General features: G+C 35.7%; 1 protein-coding gene across 5 annotated transcripts in view; it reads right to left on the reverse strand.

Annotated features, from left to right (window-relative positions):
• Positions 1–2,600: 2,600 nt before the first annotated feature.
• Positions 2,601–25,194, reverse strand: part of TP63 (tumor protein p63) — a 250,116-nt gene continuing 227,522 nt past the window's right edge. For 2 of the 5 annotated variants that reach the window (XM_004603014.3, XM_004603010.3), the window contains exons 9-14: positions 24,846–24,928; positions 22,477–22,613; positions 9,459–9,616; positions 7,341–7,485; positions 5,637–5,730; positions 2,601–2,897 (exon numbers count right to left, since the gene is read on the reverse strand). In XM_004603014.3, the coding sequence (XP_004603071.2) occupies positions 2,601–2,897; positions 5,637–5,730; positions 7,341–7,485; positions 9,459–9,616; positions 22,477–22,613; positions 24,846–24,928 (914 nt within the window). Of the gene's footprint in view, positions 2,898–5,636; positions 5,731–7,340; positions 7,486–9,458; positions 9,617–15,868; positions 15,984–22,476; positions 22,614–24,845; positions 24,929–25,194 lie in introns of those variants that run through there. The other 3 variants (XM_012936195.2, XM_055127382.1, XM_004603012.2) reach the window with 2 other exon arrangements.

Raw genomic sequence — 25,194 nt, forward strand, 5'->3', positions numbered from 1 at the left:
ATTCAAAACATACCTTGTACTATATTTTGGGGGAATATCAAGGCAACAGAAAGAAAATGGAATTCATGACAAAAAGCTTTTATTTCCACTTTTTTGCTCCAAGTGATGAGTTTGTTTCTAATCACTTTCAAACAAAACCTTTCCATTCTATTGCTATGTTGAGCTGCTGAAGTCATGAGAATGCCATTAAACCCATCCCTGTGTCTGTCCTTAATACTCTTTCACCCCTTATTCTAGTGACTCAGACACTCAAAGGGCAGAAGTCACTAGAATGTGAACCTAGTACTTGCACCTCGGCTAAAGCCAAATGCACAAAATATAGTACAGGAATTTCCGAGTCCCTAGTGCCACCTAAATAGTGCTGAAATTGCTCGGTAGTTGTCCTAGATTTATTAAATCAAAAAGGACAGTAGTAGAGGAAGCCATCTGACCTCCTAGCATTGCCAAGGCACAGCTCTCGTTTTTTCCTCATAATGGGTTTTCAAAGCTGTATGCTTGTTTACAATTAACAGTGCTCATTACCATTGAAGCACAATAAAACTTTGAAATCAAGGACTCATTGTCTTTAACGTACAAAATAAAAATAATAAAAAAACAACTTTCCCTTCCCCCCAATTACAATTATAACATTTTTACTTGACCTTGTAGTTTTACTAAATGATGTTTTCATGAAAATATAAAAACAATAATAATAATAAAGTTTCAGTTGTGGTTCTGAAAAACCCACTATCCCAAGAAGAAAAAAAAAGGAATACAACTCATGTAATTTCACACAAAAATTATATATACATTTTTTAGATGAAACTAATACATTTTAGTTTTGAGCCACATTTGAGCCCATTTGCACTTTAAAATAAAAATGGAAACATATGTGCAATGATCACCCTTTATCAGAATGCAGAGGGAGATTTTAAAGCTCATTAGCATATTTACAAAATTATTTTCTAGTTCAAAATGGTAACAAACTATACTTTTGAAATATCTAAGGGAATATTGTCACTTACATATTTTCCCAAAGTCTGAATCTTTATGTGGTTCAAGCAACATCTCTCATTAAAGGCTTATGCCCTGATCTGTGTGACATTTTTATGTCGATGCACAGTCCAGAAGAGAGAATGGCAGGAAATTGCATTCTCACAGTTATTTTCCAACAAATAAAAATCATATTGTCAAAAATAGAAAATAGGATAATGATATAAATCATGCTACAAGATATCTTATCTCATTATTTTATATTTTTTTGTTAACTACTTCTATTTTAGACCAGGAAAAAATTAATTTTATAAGTGAGTCTTCAAACCAATATTATATTTCAAAAGATATTTTAAGAATTTTGTTTTGCTCTCACTGAATTATCTTGGTGTTCAGTAGAGACATTACAATTTCACTGTACAGGCGACATTGATGATATTCATCTCAATCAAATCAACCTTCATTTTGAGAAGAGTAGCAAATGTTTAATTGAATTAGTCAATCTAGTATCAAAATTTAGCTTTAAGACTTCTATAATGGAGCAAATATTTCACAATAAATATTAAGAGATAGAAAATGCAATATTTGGGGGCCAAGGGTGTGGTTTATCAGTAGAACACAAGTCTTTATGTGATTTCCTGGCACCACGAGAGAGAGAGAGAGAGAGAGAGAGAGAGAGAGAGAGAGAGAGAGGAAGAGAGAAAGAGAGAGAGAGAAAGAAAGATTGATATTAATATTTAAATTTGAGGCAGCTTTCTCATAGCAGGTTTTTGTTTTTTTAACTAGCTGCCCTGGATCTTTCAAATTTTAGTCATAATCCACATTCTCCATTCCCTACCTAAGAAGAAAAGTTATTTTATTTCTTCTTGTCTTTACTAGTGTGAATATGTACTTTTCCTAGTAATTGGACTAAATATCCCAGAATAAACCCTTACAACTACTAGTGATGTCAGTAACATAAAATATACCAACATCAATAAATGTGTACATATATACATAGTTTTACCCACATAATAAGCAACGAATCACAAGTGAATATATCCAAACATTTGATGTAGTATGTATTTAGCATCATTTTCACTCACTTGTACCATCAAACTCTAGATATCTATACCCATACATTGTACCCCTTGAGAGAAGGAATATAGATAAACTATCCAAAACAAGTGAATTGAAAAGTAGTTTGATAAGTGCAAATTAATTTTCATACCTTTAAATTACATTTAAACAATACTCAATGACCCTCACCTAAAATATATACCATATATTTATATATTTATATATATAGTCTTAGACTATAAGGGTGAACAAGCTTTATAAACGTCTGCAGCTCAAGGGGACACATGCTGCTTTTCATTTTTTTTTGGGGGGGTCACTTCTACCTAACCATGATGTCTCAAGTCCTACAAGCAACAGATTTGGAGGCTTAAAGCCAGAGTCAGGATCAGATGCCATGTTGGACATTAGGTAAGAGGTTGACTCTTCTATCTCCATCCCTTAGAGTCTAGACTGAGGAAAGGAAGGAGAGTTGCCAGGAAGAATGCTTTCAAGGTCAAGCAGCAGTGCCCCGCAGGGGGCGGAGCGGAGGACAGGTGAGAAAAAAAATGGGAAGAGCACAAGAGGAGTGCTCACTCCCCCTCCTCCTTGATGCGCTGTTGCTTGTTGCGACGGGCATCCATGTCGAAGTTGAAGTCATTCCACTCATCACGGGGTGGGAAGGAGATGGTCTGGCGGAGGGTGAAGCGCACAGCATCTATGACACGCTCCCCCCGGGTCTCACTGGATCCAACGCTGACTGTCGAGGCACCACTTGGGGTCCGCAGGAGGTGAGGAGGGGAGGAGAAATCATGGAGCTGTCGATGGTCCAGGATCCCCTTCCAGATGGCATGGCGGAACTGCTCAGGGATTTTTAGACTTGCCAAATCCTGTGCAACAGTCAGGAAGAATTCGGAAAGACAAGTTGACATTGAGAACACGCCATCTTGCCATTTTCTCTCGCATTGTTTTTATTTTCCTGAATTTATTGATTCCTAACTTGGGAAACAAGTGAGCTTTTCGATAACCTATAGAATTCAAAATATCAAAGTACGAATTTCTGACTTTAGGAGTCATCTCTATGTGTCGATTGCACTTCATTCGTTCTTGACTAATAGGTATCAGTTTTTTTCATTGCTAAAATAGGGATGATTGTTAGATAAAAGGGCACAAAATCTAAACACAGAAAATATAAAGTGAAAGTATTCTCTGACTCTTAAGTCTAGCTGGCTTTAATTATTAGAAAAAAGTTAGTAACAAAACAGCGCTGTCACTCAAATGAGGAGACAGGAAGAGAACATTACTAACAGGTATTCATCATTTTCTGTGTGTCAAACATTGAACTGACTATGTTCTATTTAATTCTCATATTCATGGTAGATGTTATTATACCACTTCATAGAAAAGCTGAATGTCAGTAAGGCCTACAAGTCTAAAGTTAGATAACTAAATGAATGAACTGGAAAATCTACATAACCTCTGAGCCTGAAATTTCCCAAATAAACCAAGGTCTCTTGGTGCTTAATAAAACAGGATCTCAAAATGCAGATTACTCCCTCTGTTCCATTCATGAGGATAGAAGATTTTGTAGATATGGTCAATCTTCACTATGGTGGCATTTGCTGTCCTTACAGTCACAAGACTCTTACACAGCTTCTTTGTGACAAACTGGCACTAGAACTTCAATACGTGACTTATTCTTTACTTGCCTCAGTTCATTAGTATGATGGGATACAAGGGCATTACATCAATACACATTATGAATTCACATACAAATGAAAATATTCTGGAATTGTATAAGTACACCCTATAAATCTTAACTTTGATTAAATTATGTTGTGTTTGCCTGATATTGACTGAAACTCCCCATTTTATACCACACTCCTTTCTCCAGGAAGGGTACTGAAAAACTAAGACTGGGGCTGAGAGACAAGCTGAAAAAGAGTTGTCTATTTCCAGTAATGAGCAAGAAGAAGCTGAAGTGAGAATGCAGAAATTAGGTAGATTCCCAAACTTAAAAAAAATGTCCAGTATGAATACTCTAATACTCTATTATAGCAGAATGAAACATTACTAAAAAGTTAAGCCACACATAAGCACAGTTCCTTATACTTTAAAAACTTCCTATAGGCCCAAAACTCATTGTAAACCAGGCTCCACTAGTATGTAGGATTCTGGATAGATTTGTGCTGATGACTGACAGGTGAGAAAACTAGGGGCCAAAGACTAGCAAAAGATCAAGGCAACACCAGCTGCGATGGATTTGTAGAAGGTAGTGGAAGGTCCAAATAGTCAAGAGAGAGCATCCTGACATATTATGTTGTGGGGAAAAGTGAACAAGTCCAAAAAATAACTTTACAAATTTATAGGGACAAATTCCCTGTCCCAAATATAGGTCAAGTACGTTTCTTTAGTGGGTGGATGCCATTGGAAACTTATTTGAATTCTGTTGGAACTTATTTCTAAAGTTTTCTCCATAGCTTTAACTTGTATTTAATTCCATTAGTGAGTTTGGGGCATATAGGGATAGACATAGGGAAGCACAGAATATACTTGTCAACACAGGACTGGGGCATTCTCATGCTGCAGGGACATCTCTGGCATCGGTGCTCAAGGAAGGGGGGAAGAAGAGATCCCAACCACTAGAAGCAGCAGCAGAGGCAGAGAGTATCTTTATCCATCATCCAAAGAGCCCTCTGGCAGTTAGAAAAAAGGATAGCAATCCCCAAAGAGAAAAGCATGAGGAGTGGCCTGCAAGAATAATCAGACTGCTATAAATAAAAAAATTAAGCTTTTTTAGGAACAGCAATTAAAGAAGTGATCTAGGAAGCAAGAAAGAGTCTTCTCCCATCCAGCTTGCTCTTACTCCAAAAGACAAATCAATCAATGCCAAAGAGGGTAGTGATTATGAACCCGATTTGATTAACTGTAGCCCAGTGAAGCAAAGTCATAACTTGACATTTTCACTGCTACGAAAAAGCCTATCTGCGGCTTGAACCTACTGATATTGATATTTCCCAATAACCCTAGATAGTGACTGGGTTTATTTTGATAGAACTGGACTTAAATGAACATGTAGTTCTAATTGAACAGAACTGCCGAAAATCTCTTATGGCCCTACTTTAGTGGAGGCAGAAAAACTCAGTCACTGAGTTAAAACTAGTATCTTACACTTCAGGGTTCTCTTCCTGGTTGTTACTAACTCATCATGGCAAATTACTGTATTGCCATTTCTCCATGATTTCAAGTGAGAATAATATCACCTGCTTCCTGCTAACTTCCCTGGGGTCTCACACCAATTAATGAGAACATCTCAATACTTATTTGAACTTTTTAGAGATTATAAATTTCTTGAAGGTAGACATTAAATCTCCTCTCTGTTCTGCATAAAGTGTAGGTATATGACACAACTGTTGATCTATCAAAAAAGTTGAAGACTGTTTTTTTTTTTCAGGTAAAGGCTGTGGCCTCGGGAACTATTTCTTATTTGATTATAGGTTGCAATAAATTTGGTCATCAGGGATATTAGAAAAAACAAATTTTAAATGAGTGGGAATTGAACTATAATGTGGATGTCACCAGACCAAGGAAATGAAGAAATGAAACTCAAAATTCTAACAATTACTTACATCCATGGAGTAATGCTCAATCTGATAGATGGTGGTCAGCCCCTGGGTCGTGAAATAGTCCAGACATGATGAACAGCCCAACCTTGCTAAGAAACTGCAGAGGGAGGTGGGAGTAGGAAGGAGGAAACAGAAAAAGAAAGTTCACCCCAACTGCATTGGCCAGATCAAAGAAAACCCAACATTTGCACTGGGATGCTCTACAGAAGCGCTTACGGCAAGATAAAATATACAATTATAGGAGGCTCTCATATTTAAGGCTTCTGAATGGCTAATGACTTAAACTTTAAGTCTATAGAAATTAAAATCAACTCAATAAATTCCTTCTCAAGCAGTGATTTTCGTATGGTGATCTCTGGACTTGTACAGGTTCTGTATAAATCCCCCGGCCATAGGGGTAAAAGGGGTGAGTTCAGTGGTGAAATTCCCAGCCCTTTTGATTCCTGGCTCTTTACCATAAAAACATTGAAAATTTTCTACTTAAATTTTTATTTTTTTCATTTAAGGTTTCTAAGTGCAATATGAACCTCACCCTAGGAAAACCACGTACGTGATCATGGAGTCTCCCCTGCCAGGTAAGTAAGGGGTCAGAGTGATAGCACAGTGGGTAGAGCAGGTAGGCATTTGCCTTGCACATGGCCAACCTGGGTTTGATTCCACCGTTCCTCTCTGAGAGCCTGGCGAGCTACAGAAAGTATCCCACCCATATGGCAGAGCATGGCAAGCTACCCATGGCATATTTGATATGCCAAAAACTACAATGGAGACGTTACTGGTGCCCGCTCAAGCAAATCAATGAACAAGGGGATGACAGTGCTACAGAAGGTTTCTAAGATTGGCTCTTGTGCTTAAGAAAAACATTACAGGCCACACACTTCGAAGTCTTAACACTTTTTATTTGTGTCCTCCTCAAAATAATGACCTCATACTGGGTGTTGATCTCAGACTGATGATGCCAGCTGCCCAGAGCTAACAGCCTTCACTCTGAGATCTCTGACACTGCTACTGTAATTATATCAAATACATGCACTTGCATACTTTCAACATATGAATCAAAGGAACCTCTTGCCCATGAAGCACAGAATGCAGTGTACACTAAGCATGCTTTGGGCAATTGCTCATTTTATCGATGGGAGACAGATCTTTTGGATTCAGTGAACTTTTAAAAGTCTGATGATCAGAACTGCTTTGCCTGAAGGAGAACCATATTCTATGTGGCAAGACAGCAGAGACCAGCAGGTTCTAGAAAGTTCTTATCATACTAACATTCAAACTTTTTAATGGACAGACAACTCTAAAATACTGATCCCATGATGGCTGAGAGCTGTGAAGCCTAGAGAGCAGAAAAGGGAGCAAGAGAGCAAGTTTACTGCCCTTTTGGGAAACCCAGCCCTGAGCACCAGTTTAATGGCCACAACAGACCAGTGTAAAAATATGAGGTGGGGGAGGAAGGTAATTGAACATAGTATAATAAATATAAAACTAATATACTTATAAACTCACATTTTAATTGATCCCAGACTGATTATAGTGGTTTTCTTTGATCAAGCCTGGCTGACTATTTCACAGATCAGAGACAAAAGTGGTTGAACTTCAACCGTGGCTGCTTCCTCTCTCTCCACGTGTGCTATTTATTTCATAATGTCCACCCTCCACCACCCAGAAATACGTAGGACAGACCCTCAGGGGCACGTGCTGTGGACTCACCTGACAAGGCTGCAATCTGTGGGGTACGGAGGTGGGGGGGTGCAGTGGGAGGTGGATGGCATGGAGAGTGGGGGAGGGAGGGTCTGGGTGGGACTGAGTCCATTCATGTCTCCAGCCATTGGCATGTGGGTGCCCATCATAGGAACTGAACAGAAGCAGGAGGAACAGAGGGTTACTGCCTTCATCACGTACCAGCATCCTAGTGGTCCCCTTTGCCTTGTTTATTGTTACCAAGAACCAGAACAATTAGATTTTACTTTAGTTATCTCTCACTACATGGCATCCTTGTAGTCTCCAAATGCTTCTTCAGGATAATCTCTTCCCACCCCCCTTTTTTTTCTAATGTTCTGTCTCTAGATGAATGCAATGCTCCTTTCATTTGTATTAATCGGTGACATTTTCTACTCCATTCTGGACTAGTCTCCTCAAACCTAGTGATTAGTCCTAGTAGTGAGTTTGTCACCAAGTGGATGCTCAATAAACATCAATAGAGTAGAAACATTTGTTGAGTGACATTTGAAATATGTGTAAACTAGGGGATTTATAATCATTGCAGAAACCATAAGCTTAATAATGAAGAAAAGGATTCTAACTCTCCCCTATGTTCCATTTATGGATTGTATTTGGGAATATGCCAATGTGTAACTGCTTTTCTTTGCTAAACCATAAACTGTGAATATTCACTTAACTGATAAGGAACATTTAGGTCCAATAAATTTTACCAAATAACACCTAGGAAAAAGAGTAATGCAATATACCCTCAATTTTAGTGAAGGGATGTAACTTCTGCCATTAACTGGTTAAATAATACAGACTTATGCCTCACTATTACCCCTTGAACTTCCCTGATTTTATCCTGGAATACTTGTAGAGTGTAAATTTTTTAAAAAGTAGGAAAACTGTAACTTATACAAATAGGAAGGATCCCTACCATTATTATTTTTTATACTAGAAAGTAAGAATAAAATATAAATGAATCTTATTCCTTTTAACATCAAAGTTGTAGAACTGTGATGGGATCATATTTCAGCTACAGAATCCATTTATTATTTTGGCACTAAGAGTCTGGCTTTTTAGCCTTTGTTGAGACACCAGGAAGCTATCTCGTATACCTCTCTAACTCACTAAAATCTGGACATTGGTTATCAGATCACACAGGGTCACAATTCTAGCCTCTAATATTTCAGCTTTCTAGGATCTTCCTCAAACTTACTAAAATGCAAGTCTGAAGTCTTGATCAAAATGTGGAAAGATTTCCAAGGGAAATACTGAAGTAGTGTTTCAGAAGAAGGATTATCACAGGATATATGTATAGTATTCATGCTTCTCTATCCATGAGGATATTATATTCATTTATATATTATTATATTCTTTTTAAACCATTTTTCAACTTTCTTAACTTCAAATTTAAGTATCTACTTTACTAGTTTTAGTTCTCCTGGAAAAGGTAATTTGGACAAGATAATTATATTTAAAGTAAGGGTCTATACTTCTCATTCATTCCTCACATTGTTTATTACATTTACATTTTCTGCATGTGAAGACTATGTGTAAATATGTAAAAGCGATATTCATTTCTTTATATTAGTTACTTAATGATTATTTTTAGGATAATGAGGAGTTGAGAAAATGAAGAATATAGAAGTACAGAACCATGATAATTTATAAATTAAAAAGATCATTAGAGAAGTGACTTGTTTGTAGTTACACAGTTACTAGTGCATAGAGTGGAGTCCAGAGTATAATCTATTTTTCTAGGTTTTATTCCATAACACAACACTCCTTACCACATGTTGATTAGATTTCCCTTTGTCTAATTGGATATAGGAATTGTGTCCCCATCAGAATTGGCAGGAAGTAGACTGTTCTTTTCTTTGAAACCATTATCTCTATGAAATAAGTAGTCTTTTCATCTCTATTGTGCTCTATAATGAACCATACTCTTTACACAATGATAACAGTTCACCTTAAGAACTAAACTCCTCCAATATAATAATATAATCCATTCCATGGTCCCTATTACTTAGTTTAAAACCAAAGCCTTCCTCCATCCTCAAGAAGTCCTCTCATACTAGCCCAGTTAGTCTTTAAGATGCAGCTGAAAGGAGAGTCTCTTACGATTGGATCCCATGCCATCGGGAATAGTGGTGGGCGTGAGGGTGTTGCGCTGCTGAGGGTTGATAAGCTGGCTCACAGAAGGCAGCTTGTTCATGCTGTTCATTTTATTCAGTGGCGGAGAGCTGTTGCCGTAGGATGACTGAGACTGCATTGAGGTCCTAGAAACACAAATGTGGAGAATGATGATGAGAATGGGTCAAGTTATTTCCAACAAGCCTTTCTTAGATTAAAACATAACTTTGAATTGTATACATACAAAAACATTCATCTAAGGTCAATATACTATTTGATGACAGTTGGATGTTTCCTCTAGTGTCAGAAAAAAAGTTACTTTATAGAAATAAAGATATATATATTCACATATATATATATCTTTGTTTCTGTACTATATTGTCATCAAGTAGTATATTTCATAAAAATGTATAGTACAAAGCATTTTCTTATGTCAGAGGGAAACTAACTGTATCTTTCTTTTTCCTCTATTCTTTTATCTATACTTTTACTTTCTCTTGTCCTGCAACTCAAATAATTTTGAAAATCAAAATGGAAAATGAATGGAGTGAAGGAAGACCTAGTAGCTTATGAAAAACATGAAGATGCCAAGCTCAAATGATAGCAGAGACTAGAATTTCACCATAGCTTCTTAGACTATTTAATACATGTGAAAAGTAACTGCAAAGATACTCAAGCAGGACATTTGTCAGTATGAACCACATGACACAGAGACACGCCCCATACCCGCCCATGATAATATGCTCCTCAACAGAGATAGCCATGAGTCATAAGAGAATTCACTGACTGTCAGTAGGCTTTCTGTACAGGAGGATGCAGAAGATTCCTGAAGCCCAAAACATGTTCTATTGAGTTTTGACAAGACACATGAGAGACAAAATAACATCAGGTTTTCATCCATTTAAACTTCTATTTGGAGCTCAATTCAAATTGGATTGTCAGCTATGCATTTTACTACATATGGTATTTTCCATTCAACTGAAATGGCCAATGCTGGTGTGTGTGTGTGTGTGTATGTGTGTGTGTGTGTGTGTGTGTGTGTGTGTGTGTAACTAGTATGACTATTAGAACCACAATAGAAAGAAAGCCAAAGCTTAAGCTATCCTCTGGAACATTTTAGGAAGCAGTATGTTTATGCAGACCTCAAAATATCTTCTGCTTTTTTAACAAGAAAACAACTATATATATATCCACACATATCTATGTATAATTACTGCATGAGTTTGTTATTAGATTAAGAGAGGAAAACTAACAAGAAATGGTTACATTTTAGAGAAAACCATGGTTACACAAGGGTAACAATCCAACTTACCTTGAAGAACTGTGGTGAGAACTGAAAAAGATGAAGACCTTTATAGATCCCACTTATAGTAATTAGTATGCATTAAAAATAAAAACTGGATTCTAAGTATGTTTCTAAACTGTGAAAGAAGCTCCTCTTTCACATACCTCAAATAAGTATAAATTCTGTTTGTCTCTTCCCCCCATCACCACACAAAGAATAAAGAAAAAAAAGAAAGAATGTTTCTTTGAAGTGTATTTGTATATAGATATTTGATAAAATTTTTGAAGATTCTATAAATAAACCTATGTCTCAAGAAAATACAGCATATGGTATTTTAAAATACCCCCACCCAAGAAGAGTGACTATAATATTTTAGAGATATAAGTTTAGTCTTTAAATTTGTTACTTAGCATTCTCTGTAAGATAAGAAAATTCAAGATAAAGTTCAATTCCATAGCACTGAAAACCAGAGCTGGAATAATTTAACAGTATTCTATATACATATTCGCATAAGCGAACATGACAATTGATGTGCAATTAACACTACAGCTGCATTTTATAATCACAGTTTTTAAGTAGGAGGGCACTGATTTTCTGTGTTGCATAAACAAGAGTTTATGTAATCAACCCTCCCCACTGTAAGGTACATCAGGTTGAAGCTCTCCTTTATTCATTTTTCAAATGATTCACACATCCTGTGGAGCTGTGTGTGTCATGGCAGAAATAATTCTGTGTCCTATAAATGGATAAATATAAGGTTCTAAGATTCATAGCTGTTTAAAGTCACATATCAGTACATGATGAGTTGCAAAGTCTCTTGACTCCTAAGAACTTTATCTTGTTTCTGTGAAACTTTTCTAGAAATAAGACAACAGTGTACAGTGAGTTATATAATCAAGGAATTGAGGCATTAGAAAGAAAAATATAGGAGAAAAATCGCCAACTACTTTCAAATATATTACATAATTATGTGGAATGCCTGCACCTGAGTCAGCTCAACTGGCTATAGTTCTGACCTTCTTTAATTACATCTCAAAGTGCAGGAAAGCACAAGGCCACGTAGCCAAGTAATGCTTTGTTAGGTGTGTCTTATAAATTTTTGCTTACCACAATGCACCTAGGTTACAAGGCAGTACAGATTCCAAAGGCATTTTATTCTTCTAACAACAAAAGGTGATCTGTATCAACTTCACAATGTGTGGCAGATATATATATGTATATATATACACACATATGTGTATATATGTATATATAGTACCATATATATGTGTGTGTGCTATGTCTTACTTTTTGTGCAGATAATGCCAAATGCTACTATGGCATCTGAAAACATGTAATAAGTGACCAGGGTCGGGGATCAGAGACATAGTACAGCAGGTAGGGCACTTACTTTGCACATAGCCAGACTGAGTTCCATCTTTAGCATCCCATATGACCCCCCTTGGCCCTCGAGGATCGATTCCTGAGTGCAGAGCTAGGAGTAACTCCTAAGCACTACTGGGCATGGGCCCAAAACAAAACAAAAATAAAATGTAACCAAGACCAGCAGTTTCTGTGCCAATATGGTTTTCTTTTTCCCACAACTAATCACAAACACACATATATACATATATGTACACACGCATTATAAAATGTTTGCCTCAGAAAATTAATAAAAGTTTTCTTCTGAAGTATACATTTTTTTCTAGAAATCCACTTACTATAGACAAAATGTATAAAGGCATAGCTCATGCATTTCTAGTTATAATGTGAAATTTTGGTCAATTTATATTCCAGTTATTAAATCAGACAATATTGTTTTCCTGCACTTATTTATTTAGTTGTAAGTCCAGGTCTAGTCTTGCCTCTACACTTAGGGATCATTCCTGAAGGAGATCATGGGATCATAAGCGGTGCTAGGGATCAAACCCAGGTTGACTGCATGCACAAGTGCCTTACACACTGTATTATCTCTCCAGTTTCTGGTATTTTTTTTGGCGGGGGGGGGTCACACCTGGCGATGCACAGGTGTTATTCTTGGCTCTGCACTCAGGAATTACTCCTGGCGGTGCTCAGGGGACAATATGGGATGCTGGGAATCAAACCCTGATCAGCCGCGTGCAAGCAAATGCCCTACCCGCTGTGCTATCGCTCCAGCCCCACTGGTATCTTAGTCAGAATTATATGCAGTATCTCAGAAGTATAAATTATACTTAAGTCATTATAGAATAGAAATGCACTTCTCTAATTTTAAGTCTAGTGACAATAGGGTAAAAAGTTAAAGTTTTTAAAGAGACAAAAATTCAATTATTTACAATACTGGAGATGCCTAGAATTTTACCAGTGAATTCCGCTCTTTGGTTTTAAATATTCTTTTTTCAATTAAAAAACAACTTTGAAATTTATTGATGCTATACAGTAACTCTCTTTACCAAACCATTTCTGGAGTGAAGAATTTGAGAGGAGTATGAGATTTGGGCATAAAGAAAAAAACATCATGGGAAGAGGGAAGTAGAAAATGTAATGAAAGACATCAATACATCTGAAAAGCAAATGAGTGTCCTTTAAATATTGCTTAAAAAAATCCTGACTTTAATATTTCTCTTCAGGCAGGTAGTCATGCCCAAAAAAAGAAGGAGGAATATTCATTCCTTATTTAATCAACTTTAATTGAAAAAGATTTTTCATCACTTCAGATACGGACACTTAGATGAAAGTTACTATAAGCATATCATTTACATAAAAATGGGATCAAAGAGAAAAAAAGCTTCTGAAAAGAAAAGTTAATGTTAAAGAAAGCTGACCATATCATGAACTGATTAAGGGTTTTGAAATAGAAATTATTAGAGTAACATGAGATTCAAATTAACCAAAAGCACTACCAATGTAGCCCATGTAACAAGATCATGTGATTTCATTAATAAGTTTCTACCCCAAACATAAACATATTTATGTGTGTATGAGATTGTGTAGGGGCTTGAATCCAGGGTTTAATATACAGAAGACACACATCTAACTATTTTTCTAAGCTATTAACTTATCCAGAATACTTATATTTAAGCTTCGAAATAAATCAATCAAAGATGGGAGTATACTTAAAATTTCTTTTAAAATATTGGACAACAAGGATTACCCTGTATTTTTGGATGAATATTCAATAATGCCTATATCACTGAAGAAACATTATTTAGTACATTTGCACCTGTTTTAAATTTCTTTGTATAAACTCAACTTCAAATGCAACTAGAGATTTGATCAGAGATGTAAGCAAGTAACACTAGTGTTCTTGGTTCCTTATAGAGAACACAAGAATAAAATATATTCTCAAATTAGCATTAAAGTGACTGGTGTTGTGTGGTTAATAATCTTGACCACAAAGTTTCTTCAATAAAAACACCAAATACTATTAGAATGTATGTAGAATCAAAATAAATATTCTATTGCTCTTGTTATTTAAATTTGCTCATAGACCCTTAAGCACTAAAATAAACATATTCTAATATTTAAAAAATCAAAAACAATAAAGAGAAACAGATAAGAAAAACTGCAAAATAAACCAAGATGCAAAAGTTTATTGAAAATTAAAATCACACATCCATAAAGCAATAGCATTAGTAACAAGATATAAATTTTATGGTGACACAGGATGAGAAGCTGGTGATCTGGAGCGGGGAGATGGGGCAGAGAGGAGATTTTTAAGTCTTTTGTTATTATATTTTTGAAAATTGGGGAGGTGTTTGGGTTGGGGGTCACACCCAGCTGTGCTCAGGGCTAACTCCGATTCTGTGCTTAGGGATCACCTGTGAGGTGCGCTACAAACTCTATGGGGTGCTGGGGATCAAACCTAGGTCAGCCAGGTGCCAGACAAGCACCTTACCTGTTGTACTATGTCTCCGGCCCTTAAAACTGAGTTTTAAAATGAATATAAATATATTCTCTAAACTTTTAGAAAAAAAATGTGTCTATTCCTTAAAAATTTCAGGACAAGAATATTCATTTTTACATGTCAACTTGGATACCACTGAAGGAAAATAAATGTCACCTGGAAAAAAGTCATTTGATCACTGTCAGTATTATGGCACTTCTTTATGTAGAAGTACTAAGGAATAAAAGCTCCAGTTGAACAAATAATCAAAAAACTGGGGAGATGACTTTGAGTTTCATTTTGGACAACAATATATAATTGCCGAGAACAACATTTCCTGTATAGCTCTACCCTCCTTTGTAAAAATGACAAGATATTACCTGCCTCAAGGCCTAATAATATTCTGTGGAAGTTGTCTCCAGGGTTTCCATAGGTGAGGAAAATAATCACATCAGGCTGACATACTATGGCAGTGGTAGGATCTGACAGAGCATCAATGAAATTTCTATTTTGGATAAGGGGAGGATATTAATGATGCAAATTCTCAAAAAAGAAGAAAAGAATATCCCCCACATTTACTACTTTTAGCAAATATCATCTCTCTCTCTCCAGTATTACCTTGACACCTTAGTTGGCACGTATTTGCAAGATTATTATTACAGGACCGGCATTGAAAGGGTCTGACGAATCTCTCAGTCACTTACAATTTACTTAAGCACAGACAATAACTTTTTTTCTCCTTTTTCTTAAAAAGACATTTTTAAGTTTGAGACCTGCTCAATAGCTTCTTTGAGGTTTAGAAACGCAACAGGAGGGAACAGAAAAGGGTTCTGATAAACATCTTACAGCCTCTCTTCCCAACCTGAGTCCTCCCTCCAAGAAACAACACAAAAGCTCACTGACAAACACAGGGGGTCCCGACTGAACAACACTAAAGATAAGGATAAAGAATCTACAGAAAATGTCCTTTCTTGTAAAGTTTTGAGTCCCTTCAAGAAATTTTCTCACTAGAGGCTATCTGGCTTTGAGCGGCTGGATCACGGAGCCAAAGCTTCTTTAAGTCCTGCTTATGAGGGCTGTATGTACATACTCTCTGCCTTCCTCTCTCTCCCTTTCTCTCTCTCTCTCTCTCTCTCTCTCTCTCTCTCTCTCTCTCTCTCTCTATCTCTCTCTCTCTCTCACACACACACACACTCACTCACACACACACACACACACACACCACAGAAACACAACAAAAACACCCACTCAGATTACAGAGATGGGGATCTAAGGGTACACTGATCGATTTGGGGGATTGGAATGTCTAAAGAAGACGTCAGATTGTTTCGGAGTTTCTCTCCGGGGCTCCACAAGCTCATTCCTGAAGCAGGCTGAAAAGAGACTGTAGAGAGGAAACCAGAGAAAAGAAAAGATAAAGTCTTAGGACTTCACACTTTGAAATCATTTGAACACAGAAACATGTCCTTCTACCTTCATGATCATAGTCTACATAGAATGAAATGCCTTGAAAGCTAATTTTGCTTTTTTCCATAATACTTCTGAAAAATCAGAAATGAATTTCTCAAGATTTTTAGAAGGGAGAGATGAGGTGTGATTGTAGTAGTTTAGTATGTATCTAAATTACTTGAAGAACTTCAAAACTGTCTTCCCAGGTACTTCCTAAGGCTAGACTGGGGTTCAAGCATATACGTTTTCCACAGTAATTCAGCTGTGGACTCTTGAGACAAGATTGGTCACAGTGTCTAATACAGTGTTTGGCATACTGAAATTGACTAATTGAAAAAGGCAATGTAGAGACAGGAATTAACTAATCTTTTGTAAAATGTCATCTGCCCAATTATGATGCCTCATTACTATTGTTGTCTAGCTTAAATACAAAATATGAAGAAATACGATTTTATCAGTCTGGGGGCTGTGTCATCATGCATTCTTAAAGAACTATTAATGAGCATCTTGTATGGGCCCCGATTGAAATGGATAAATATCTTAATCCTTTTAGTCACAAACTTGGCCTATAAACTCACATATCAAACTCATGAAAGCAATGTTTGCATAATTAAAAGTCATTTATGGCACAATGATGCCAGGAAAAAAAATCTTTCTATTTTGCTGAAGATTGTGTAACCCTATGAACTGTTTAGGGATTGTTTTCCAGATAGTTTTCGAATCACTTTGGTTATTTCATACTGAATAAACTGCCAATTTTCCTAGGTTGGTGTTAAAATTCAGAAAACCATTTTACCAACAAGAGTGGCATGGCTAAATCAAAGTTGGAGTCTTTGTTGTTGTTTATTTTGGGGTGGGGTATTTGAATACTATATTCCTTGGTTTCTCCTGCAGCAAAGACTTAATGAAACAATATATAAAATCATTTCTTAGTTACTGATAAAAGTGTATGGGTAGACCACAGGGATTCCATTTTAAGACCTAGAAATGGGATCAGTTCTGCAATGAGACATGGAAACTGGTAGGAAAATTATTTAATCTGTTGGTAGTTAACTAATTTGATATATTTTCTTCGTTACCTATCCAGAGCTAATATATCTCTGCCCTGACAACTTTGTAATATAGCTGTGAATTCAGAAAGTAAAGCTGAGGAACTTGCCAAGGTTTGTGAAGTTCTGTAACCTATAAGTGTGCTGCACCTTAAATTGAAAATATTCACCTTTTCCTTATGGAACTAACAATTTGAAAGTAGTTTTCAGCTAAATATATTGGAAATGTGGAGAACTTCTATATCAATCTAACAGACAAGGTATTATTCATGTTCATCAGAAAGATTTGTGATCTCTGCTCTGTCTACATAGGTATTTCTGAAAATATTGCTAATCTCTCCTCCAAAAGTGAATTTTAGAAAAAAGTATCAATATCCTTAAATAAAATCACAGCCAAATGAGTTTAAATAGATAGTAATTTATAACCAAATTGCGAAAATATATACTAGTATACTGACACAGAAATAGAATAAATGGAACGGAGGCTTAACTTATTATGTTACAACTTCCTCAACTAATAAAATAGACCAGAATATTTCAATGAGCTATTTTCTAAATGAAAGTTTTGTTTTGTTTTCATTTTATTATAAAATTACACTGAATTCCTAGGTGCTGCTCATTGGGTGTCTCTTTTGCTAGCTATGATACAAGGATGTCGTAACTGTGGTCTGGAAGATTTATCTCTACTTTAATATTCTCTGATCCTGTGTCATTAATGACCTACATTTATCAAGTAATCACAATGAAAATGATAAACTAAAGGAAACTTATATATGTTATGTTTTTGTGATATTTGTTATATTATTGTTATAGTCTCACATGGAGTCATTACTGGTGCCCACTCAAGCAAACTGATGAACAACGGGACGACAGTGCTACAGTGCTATTGTTATAGTTGTTATATATTTAAGTTCAACTCTGAATGAATAAATCCTGTAGGAACATCATAAATAATTTTCCAGATGAAAACAATTTACATGAGTAAGATGTGTACAAAGTGACCTGGTATGAGATTGAGATGGAAGCCAAGAAACAGTACAGAAGAATAAAACTACAGAAAAATAATTTTCTAAATAGTACTGATTTAATGTTACATAAGTCAAAATATTGCTGAAAAGATATCAGGTGACTTCTGCAAAACTAAATGAAAAGTTAAAAATGTCCCTCGAAAATCTAAAATCAAAGAGGCTACTTCTAGTGATGGGTCTAATTTGTCTCCTCATTAGTTTTTGACTTTATTAAACACAACCCCTATATCTGATCCAATATGAACAAATCACTGAAATGAAATTTCTTTACAATGAAATAGTTTACAATTTTATTAATAAAAACTGAGTGTAAAATATTACATAAATCCTATGATCATGAAGGCAATTATGAAGGAATCTTTGAAAAAAGGAAAACCATGCACAAATGAAAAGTAAGCAGAGAGAAAACACATAGTAGGAAACTATTAGAAGCAATTATGCTGAAAACGTTTCATTACCACCTTGTAGAAAGTATGCATCCGTTCCACTAATTTTCCTTCTACTCTAAGGAATATAAAATATTGATACCTTACCAGCATGTTTTTGGAAAGAATATTATAGGCATCTTTAAAGCCTATTTATTCTTTCCACATGATTGCTTGGGAATTAGATTACCATTTTCTTTGTCTAGTCATTCAAGTTCTTTCTTAGAGATTTGCATAAAAATAAAAGAGCTGAAAAGCCTCATCTGAAGAATATAGCAAGTAGATAATTTATACAGATGTATTTCAATCATTAGAGACACGTGCATATCTAATGCAGCAAAAGGCATAATTAGACCAAAAGCTTATATTTTGCAAGGACTGCATTTTTGCAGCCTTTTAGATTTCCATGCATAGTTAGCTATTATGTACTATAGGATAACAATTCAAAACTATTTGATGATACTTTTAAAGAAGCTTGCCAAAGAAGTATGAGGCTACTATTTCCTCACAACTTCTCTCTGACCTCATATATCAAAATATAAAAATATGTCTTTAAAATAATTGGACTCCTGGCTTGCTCTTCAAGCCGGTGTTCCCCCTTGAACACATATCTCACTTGCCATCTCTGTTTCTTTGCTTGCTTATTTCCACTCTGGAGACGCCCGTGTTCTCTCTCAAACATATAATTCTCTTTCTTTCCCCTTACATTATTCTAAATAATTTTCAATGAAAACTATCTTGCTTTGCCAAAAAAATGGTGGCTCTTTATTACAGCACAATTTCAAGATTCATTTTCTTCTTTGATAGAATATTATTTTCTGAAATATGAAATACAGAACAATGCCCTTTTATAGTAGTGGAAGCCACTCAGATGTAAACACTGAATAACTTATCATATGGGAACACAGTTATATGTATTCTTTTGGTTGCCATATAAGTAAAAATTGCCTAAGTTTTCTGACTGACTGAAGATGATCCTCCCAGCTTTAAAATCTCAAATTATGATACTAAATATTGTCCTTTATTGTATGACTTAGATGTTTAAGTTTGTCCTGGCACAAAAACATTTATCAGAACTCTCTTAAGACTGAAAAGTTGTACTAATTGGGGATTGAACATTTAATTTGAATTATGGAATGGCAGAAAGCCTTTCCTTCCTCCCCCACTATCTTTATTTCATGGATTAAGTTGACTGTTACGTTTAGCTGAAGAGAGAGGCATTAGCAACCATGTATCATATTAGTATAAAGAATTACTTTTCTAGTTAAGGGAGATTCCTGTTAAAAAGCTGAGAGAGTTTCTCCAATTTCGGAATGCAGCGGCTGCTGGCAGAAATACCTCTGGACTTAATACCAGAATTCCAAAACTGGGCGGCCGCTTTCTTGACCATGCAACATCATATGCTTTTTGTTACCAACAATAGAAAACATAGAATCTAATGATGCCATTCTGACAGGTCTGACTGTTGGAGGAAAAACTCCAGATAATGACAGTGAGTTTCCTGTCGAAAATTGAATGTAATCAAAGTAAGGAAAGAGTAAAGTGATAATCATCTGCCACAGAGGCAGAGGGGAAGTGTGTGTGTTGGGGTATGCTGGGGTTTTTGGTGGTGGAACATATGCACTGGTGAAGGGATGGGTGTTTGAGCATAGTATGACTGAGACTCGATCCTAAAAGCCCTGTAACTGTTCTCACGGTGACTCGATTAAAAAATAAATTAAAAAAAAAAAAACTAAGAGTGTTTCTTTCTATACTGAACTGCTACTGAAAGGTTTCCAAAAATATTTCAAATACAATTCTAATTTAGAATATTCCTATTAGCTTCTAACTGCTCTTAGAAAACACCTCTGGGCTTCAAGAAACATTAAAAGAAGAATGACACATTAATCTAGAAAAGGGATTGATAGATTACAGTGCTTTGGGTCAAGTCTGGCCCACAAACTAAGAATGAGTCTATGAGTCTACCATTATTAAAAGATAAGACAATTTAATGAAGAATATTATTTTATGACATAAACATATAAAATTGATATTTCAGAGTCCACAAGATAAAGCTTCACTGTTAGAACTAATCTCATCCACTGACTACCATTGTTGTCTACCATTTTTCTCTTATACTGAGAGAACTGAGGACCTGCAAGACACCAAATGGGGCAGAAAATATAAAATATTTACTACTGATAATTTGCAAAAATAAGGTTCCTGATCCCTGACCAGAAGTTCGAACCTTTTAAGCTTTAGTCTCTGATAAGAATTAATTTATCCTTATAGTTTTTTTTCTTGTTATCTGGAATAAAGATAGGAAAAGACTTGCAGAGTAACTAGCTCAGTATGGTATGCTATTGTAGGGTTCTTCTTAAGTCATTTTGGCTGAGCCAAGCATTTATAGAAAATGATTGGGAGAATTTCTTAATAGGAAATGTAATTATCCTCCTGAGTTTTCAAATAACGTTATGGCTGTTTTCCTTTGATCCTTATATGGTTTTATAAGAACTACATCAGCTTTACACATGAATATATTAACATATATTACTACAATATACTAAAGATCTATGTGAATTTCCAATGTCAGTTCTATCTGGGACTCTAAGTTTGAATTTTCCTTGTAATACTCTGTCCCCATGGAATCTGCTTATTAAAATTTTCACACAGCCTTCCTTACATATAAAACCTTATAATTACTGTTTGCAAAGTTGATTGCTAAAAACAAATAGTTGGGTCCTTCCTAGGCAAAAAAGTCTTCAATTCTCAATTTATTACTTATTTACATTACATTTTTTCTTGTAAATTAAAATCTTCACTTTAGGTAAGTTAGTGTCCATATCCTTCCTTCCTTCCATTAAGAGTAAAGTCAAATGTTTCGATTAGTCAAATGCACCCAAACTATATGTTTATCTACATACTCTGGTCAATACTTCTGGTAGAGATACAGTAACCTAGTTATTCTTAACCACAGAAGGTTAACTATAAATAGTACTCACAGAAGAATAAGTATAAACATCACTCATTCATCAAATTCCTGTCCTTTTCCTAAGATATATTCTACTCTGATTAGTCATAAAACAAAGTGAACAAAGACAGAAGAGCCAAAGTAAAATTTAACATAGAAAGAAGTTGTAGATATATTCTAATATTATTGCAAAATCTAGCAAAATTTATAATTAAATATTCAGTTGGGTGACAACCTAAATTAAGGATGCTAGAACATGGCAATCTGATATACTTTGCCCGTATCAGGCATTTTACCAGTGAGCATGCTCTAGTTCTCAGAATCCTTAACACAGCACTCAGAAAAATGACTTCAGGTAGTAAAATTTATGTTCTATCCCTAGTTTCCAAAGATTTTTCCAAAACAAACAATATATTTTTCCCGCCCAGGAAACGTCCAAGAAAAATAATTGGGGTAAGCAAAGATTGTTTTTAATAGGCACAACGTTAATAGAATAGTTCATAAACTCAAATGCTATATTGATAGACATATATGGGTTAGAGGATAGTAGAGAAGGAAAGCTATGTAGTCTCTGTAGCTCACCTAAAATGATCTGAATTTAATTTCAGATTTTGGAACTTCCTTTACTGTCTCTTTTCTTTTGGGTCACAGCAGTTGTGCTCAGGACTTATTTACCCACCCTCTGGCTAAACTTTGGCAGGGCTCATGCGACCATTTGTGAGGAAAGCACCTTACCCACTGTACTCTCTCTCTGACCACATAGGTGGAACTTCCTTACAGGGGTGATAATAATAAGAAACATGGAGTGTAGTTCAAACTGTAAAAGGACCCCGCACTGGCTCATCTGAGCCTATATTCTCCTATCTCACAAACTCCTCTCCCACTTCGCCCATCAGTCACCCCAGTCACCTTCCTGCGGGCAAATAAGCCGTCACGCTTACTCATAGGTCCTGAAATGACACAGAGACACACTCACTGTTTCTGAAGTAAGTGCTGGTGCTGCTGTTGCTGCTGCTGTCGATACGTTTCGATTGTGTGCTGAGGCAGGTACTGCATGAGTTCTAGTGACTCTTTGATTTTCAACAGCATTTCGTACGTCTCACGGCCCCTCACCTTAGCAAGAGAGCAGAAGGGAAACATGAACATGAGAAATTGTAGAACTCTGAGAAGTACCATCAACCCTCATTATCTTTGGATTCCATATTGGCAAATTGTTAGCCATTTTTTTTGGTAACACCAGAAATGATGCTTGGGGTTCATTTGCAGATGAGAGCAGTGATAAGAAATGTGTGTTGCTCATGCAGTCTCTCAGCTCACACAGAACTGTCTTTATATTTATGCTCTCAGGCTGTGTACAAGTGTACTTTGCCTATTTATGCCACATTTTTGAATAGTTTTGGTGTAGGATTTCATGTGTGTGTGTTTGTTTGTTTGTTTGTTTGTTTTTGTGCTGGATTAACTCTCTGTTAATAGTTCCCGGAGCTGGAGCAATATAGAAGATAAGGTGCTTGTCTTGCATGCTTCCAACTGGAATTCAATCCCCAATATCCCATATGGTCCCCTGAAACAGGGATGGCCCAAAACAACCAAATAAATAAAAGTTCCATAGTTAGTGCTGTTTAATGTGAAATGGGAAATGCCACATAGAAAAATGGGTGTGACAAGCTTCATTCAAAATGAGTCACAGTATTCAGTATTATAAGTTCTGAGTCAAACGTTCATGAATTAACACTATCTATTCAAGACTGTGTCTTTAAACATGTCCAAAAGCAAGGTTCAATATCAATAGGTGAAAGAAAATTATGGGACCAGGACCTTACAGAAATTTAGAATGTATTTTCCATAGGAGCAGTGATTCAGTGCATATTAAAACTGTTTTCAAAGCATCTCCATAAAACCTCACCAAAAATGTAAGAATAAACTTATTGTGAAATGACAGTTTTGAGCTGAGCTATACTATGCGTCTGTAAAACTAAAACTTGAGCCAGGGCTAGAGAGAGGGAAGGACCAGGTAGGGATCTAGTATCCATATTCCTGAGAAAATTTGTGAACTCAAAAATATCAATTTTTTTTTTATTGTTAGCTGAACTCTGAGCGATGCCATCCCTAGGATGCTTCGAGAAGATTTTACTGTTCTTACTCTTTCAGCCAAGTTTCTATCCTGTGTGTTTTAACCACTTTGTGCCTATTTCTACTGCTGCTCTGATTGAGCAGAGCTATTTTTTTCACCAAAAGATATATTCTTTAAAGGGAAAACTTGTGTTTCTAAACACTGAGAGTATAATACAGTTGTAACCTGGAAATACCAAGTAACTTCATGGTAAATTTATTCATTTTTTCCCTGTATTCTGATTTGATTATTTAATAAAGATGAAAAAATATGTAGTGTACCCACTTCATTAGTATAAAATGCTATTTGAAAAAACATATAAACAAAACATATTGGGTCCTTTATTAGGAGTTAAAAACATTAGATCTTCTGGAATACTTAGTGTAACTGAAAAATGTTTGCTTTCAAGTTTATAAGTCAATTTTCATATGCAGCCTGAGAAACAAGATATTGAGAATCTTAGTAAATTCACAGTCTAATTGTTCCACTAGCAAGTAATGCATCATTACTCTGATGACCAGAACTCAAAGAAGGCAAGGGAAGCTGGTAGGCCACACCCAAACCTGTTGAATTTCTTCAGCTCTAATTTTAGGTGGCAGTTCTCAGACAAATCTCCTGGACCTACTTGTATCTCTTATGTCAGTTTGTGTGGAATTATACTGGCTACCAAAACTTTGCTGATATTCATAATGTCAAAGATGTAAGAGATGAGAATTCACTGAACTGCAACTGTGGTCTTAAACAGGTAAATGTGGTGAGTTCAGGAAGGCTCACCAAGAAATGTCCTTACACAAAACTTGGTCTGGGTCCTCTGTCTATCCACTTACAATGGAAAATTCCACCCTTCTTGGCTTTATTGCAAGTCCAAAAAGAAATCCGTCAATTCCCTATAATTTTATTATCAACTTTATGAGTACTTCATGATGAAATTTTAATATCAATTTAGTGTGGAAAAATATAAAGCATAAATTAATGTATAAATTAATTTAGGTAAATAAAATTTTGTTAGGAAGAGAACTCTAACTAGAGAAGTAGAAGACAGATCCTTCATCCCAAAATTGTGGAGAGAAGAAAAAATATTCCTGAACTTTCAAAAACAAGTGTACTGAATCTTAACATAGTAGCCACTACACCCCTTTCCTATTGTTCCAGATAATCAAGTGATGACCAGAGAATAAACATTCATTTAAAGAAACTGAAAATGAAGTAATCTTGAGTACTGAAAAGAAACTCACAGGTAAGTATAACAGTTCATCATCTGGGGACCTTCGTTTCTTGATGGATGTCATTTGGATGCCATGTGTGTTCTGACGAAAAGCTGGTGGAAGAGAATACAAGTTTTATTGTGGGATCATATATGAAGCAAATATAATGATAATTAGTATCTGGCAAAGCTGTGATAGAAGTTTCTGTTCTAAACATCCATTTCTTTCTTTCAAGATTTCTTAAACTTTGACTTCTGAGAAGGGCATTATTTAACATTGATTTGTAATAATCCCTCTATAGTTTTATTCAGCAGTCTCTGAAGGTGATTATTGTTATTGATTTTTTAAATTTTTTTATGGAATCAATGTGAGATAGATC

Source organism: Sorex araneus, chromosome 2, assembly GCF_027595985.1.
Source record: "Sorex araneus isolate mSorAra2 chromosome 2, mSorAra2.pri, whole genome shotgun sequence".
Classification (NCBI taxonomy): Eukaryota; Metazoa; Chordata; class Mammalia; order Eulipotyphla; family Soricidae; genus Sorex; species Sorex araneus.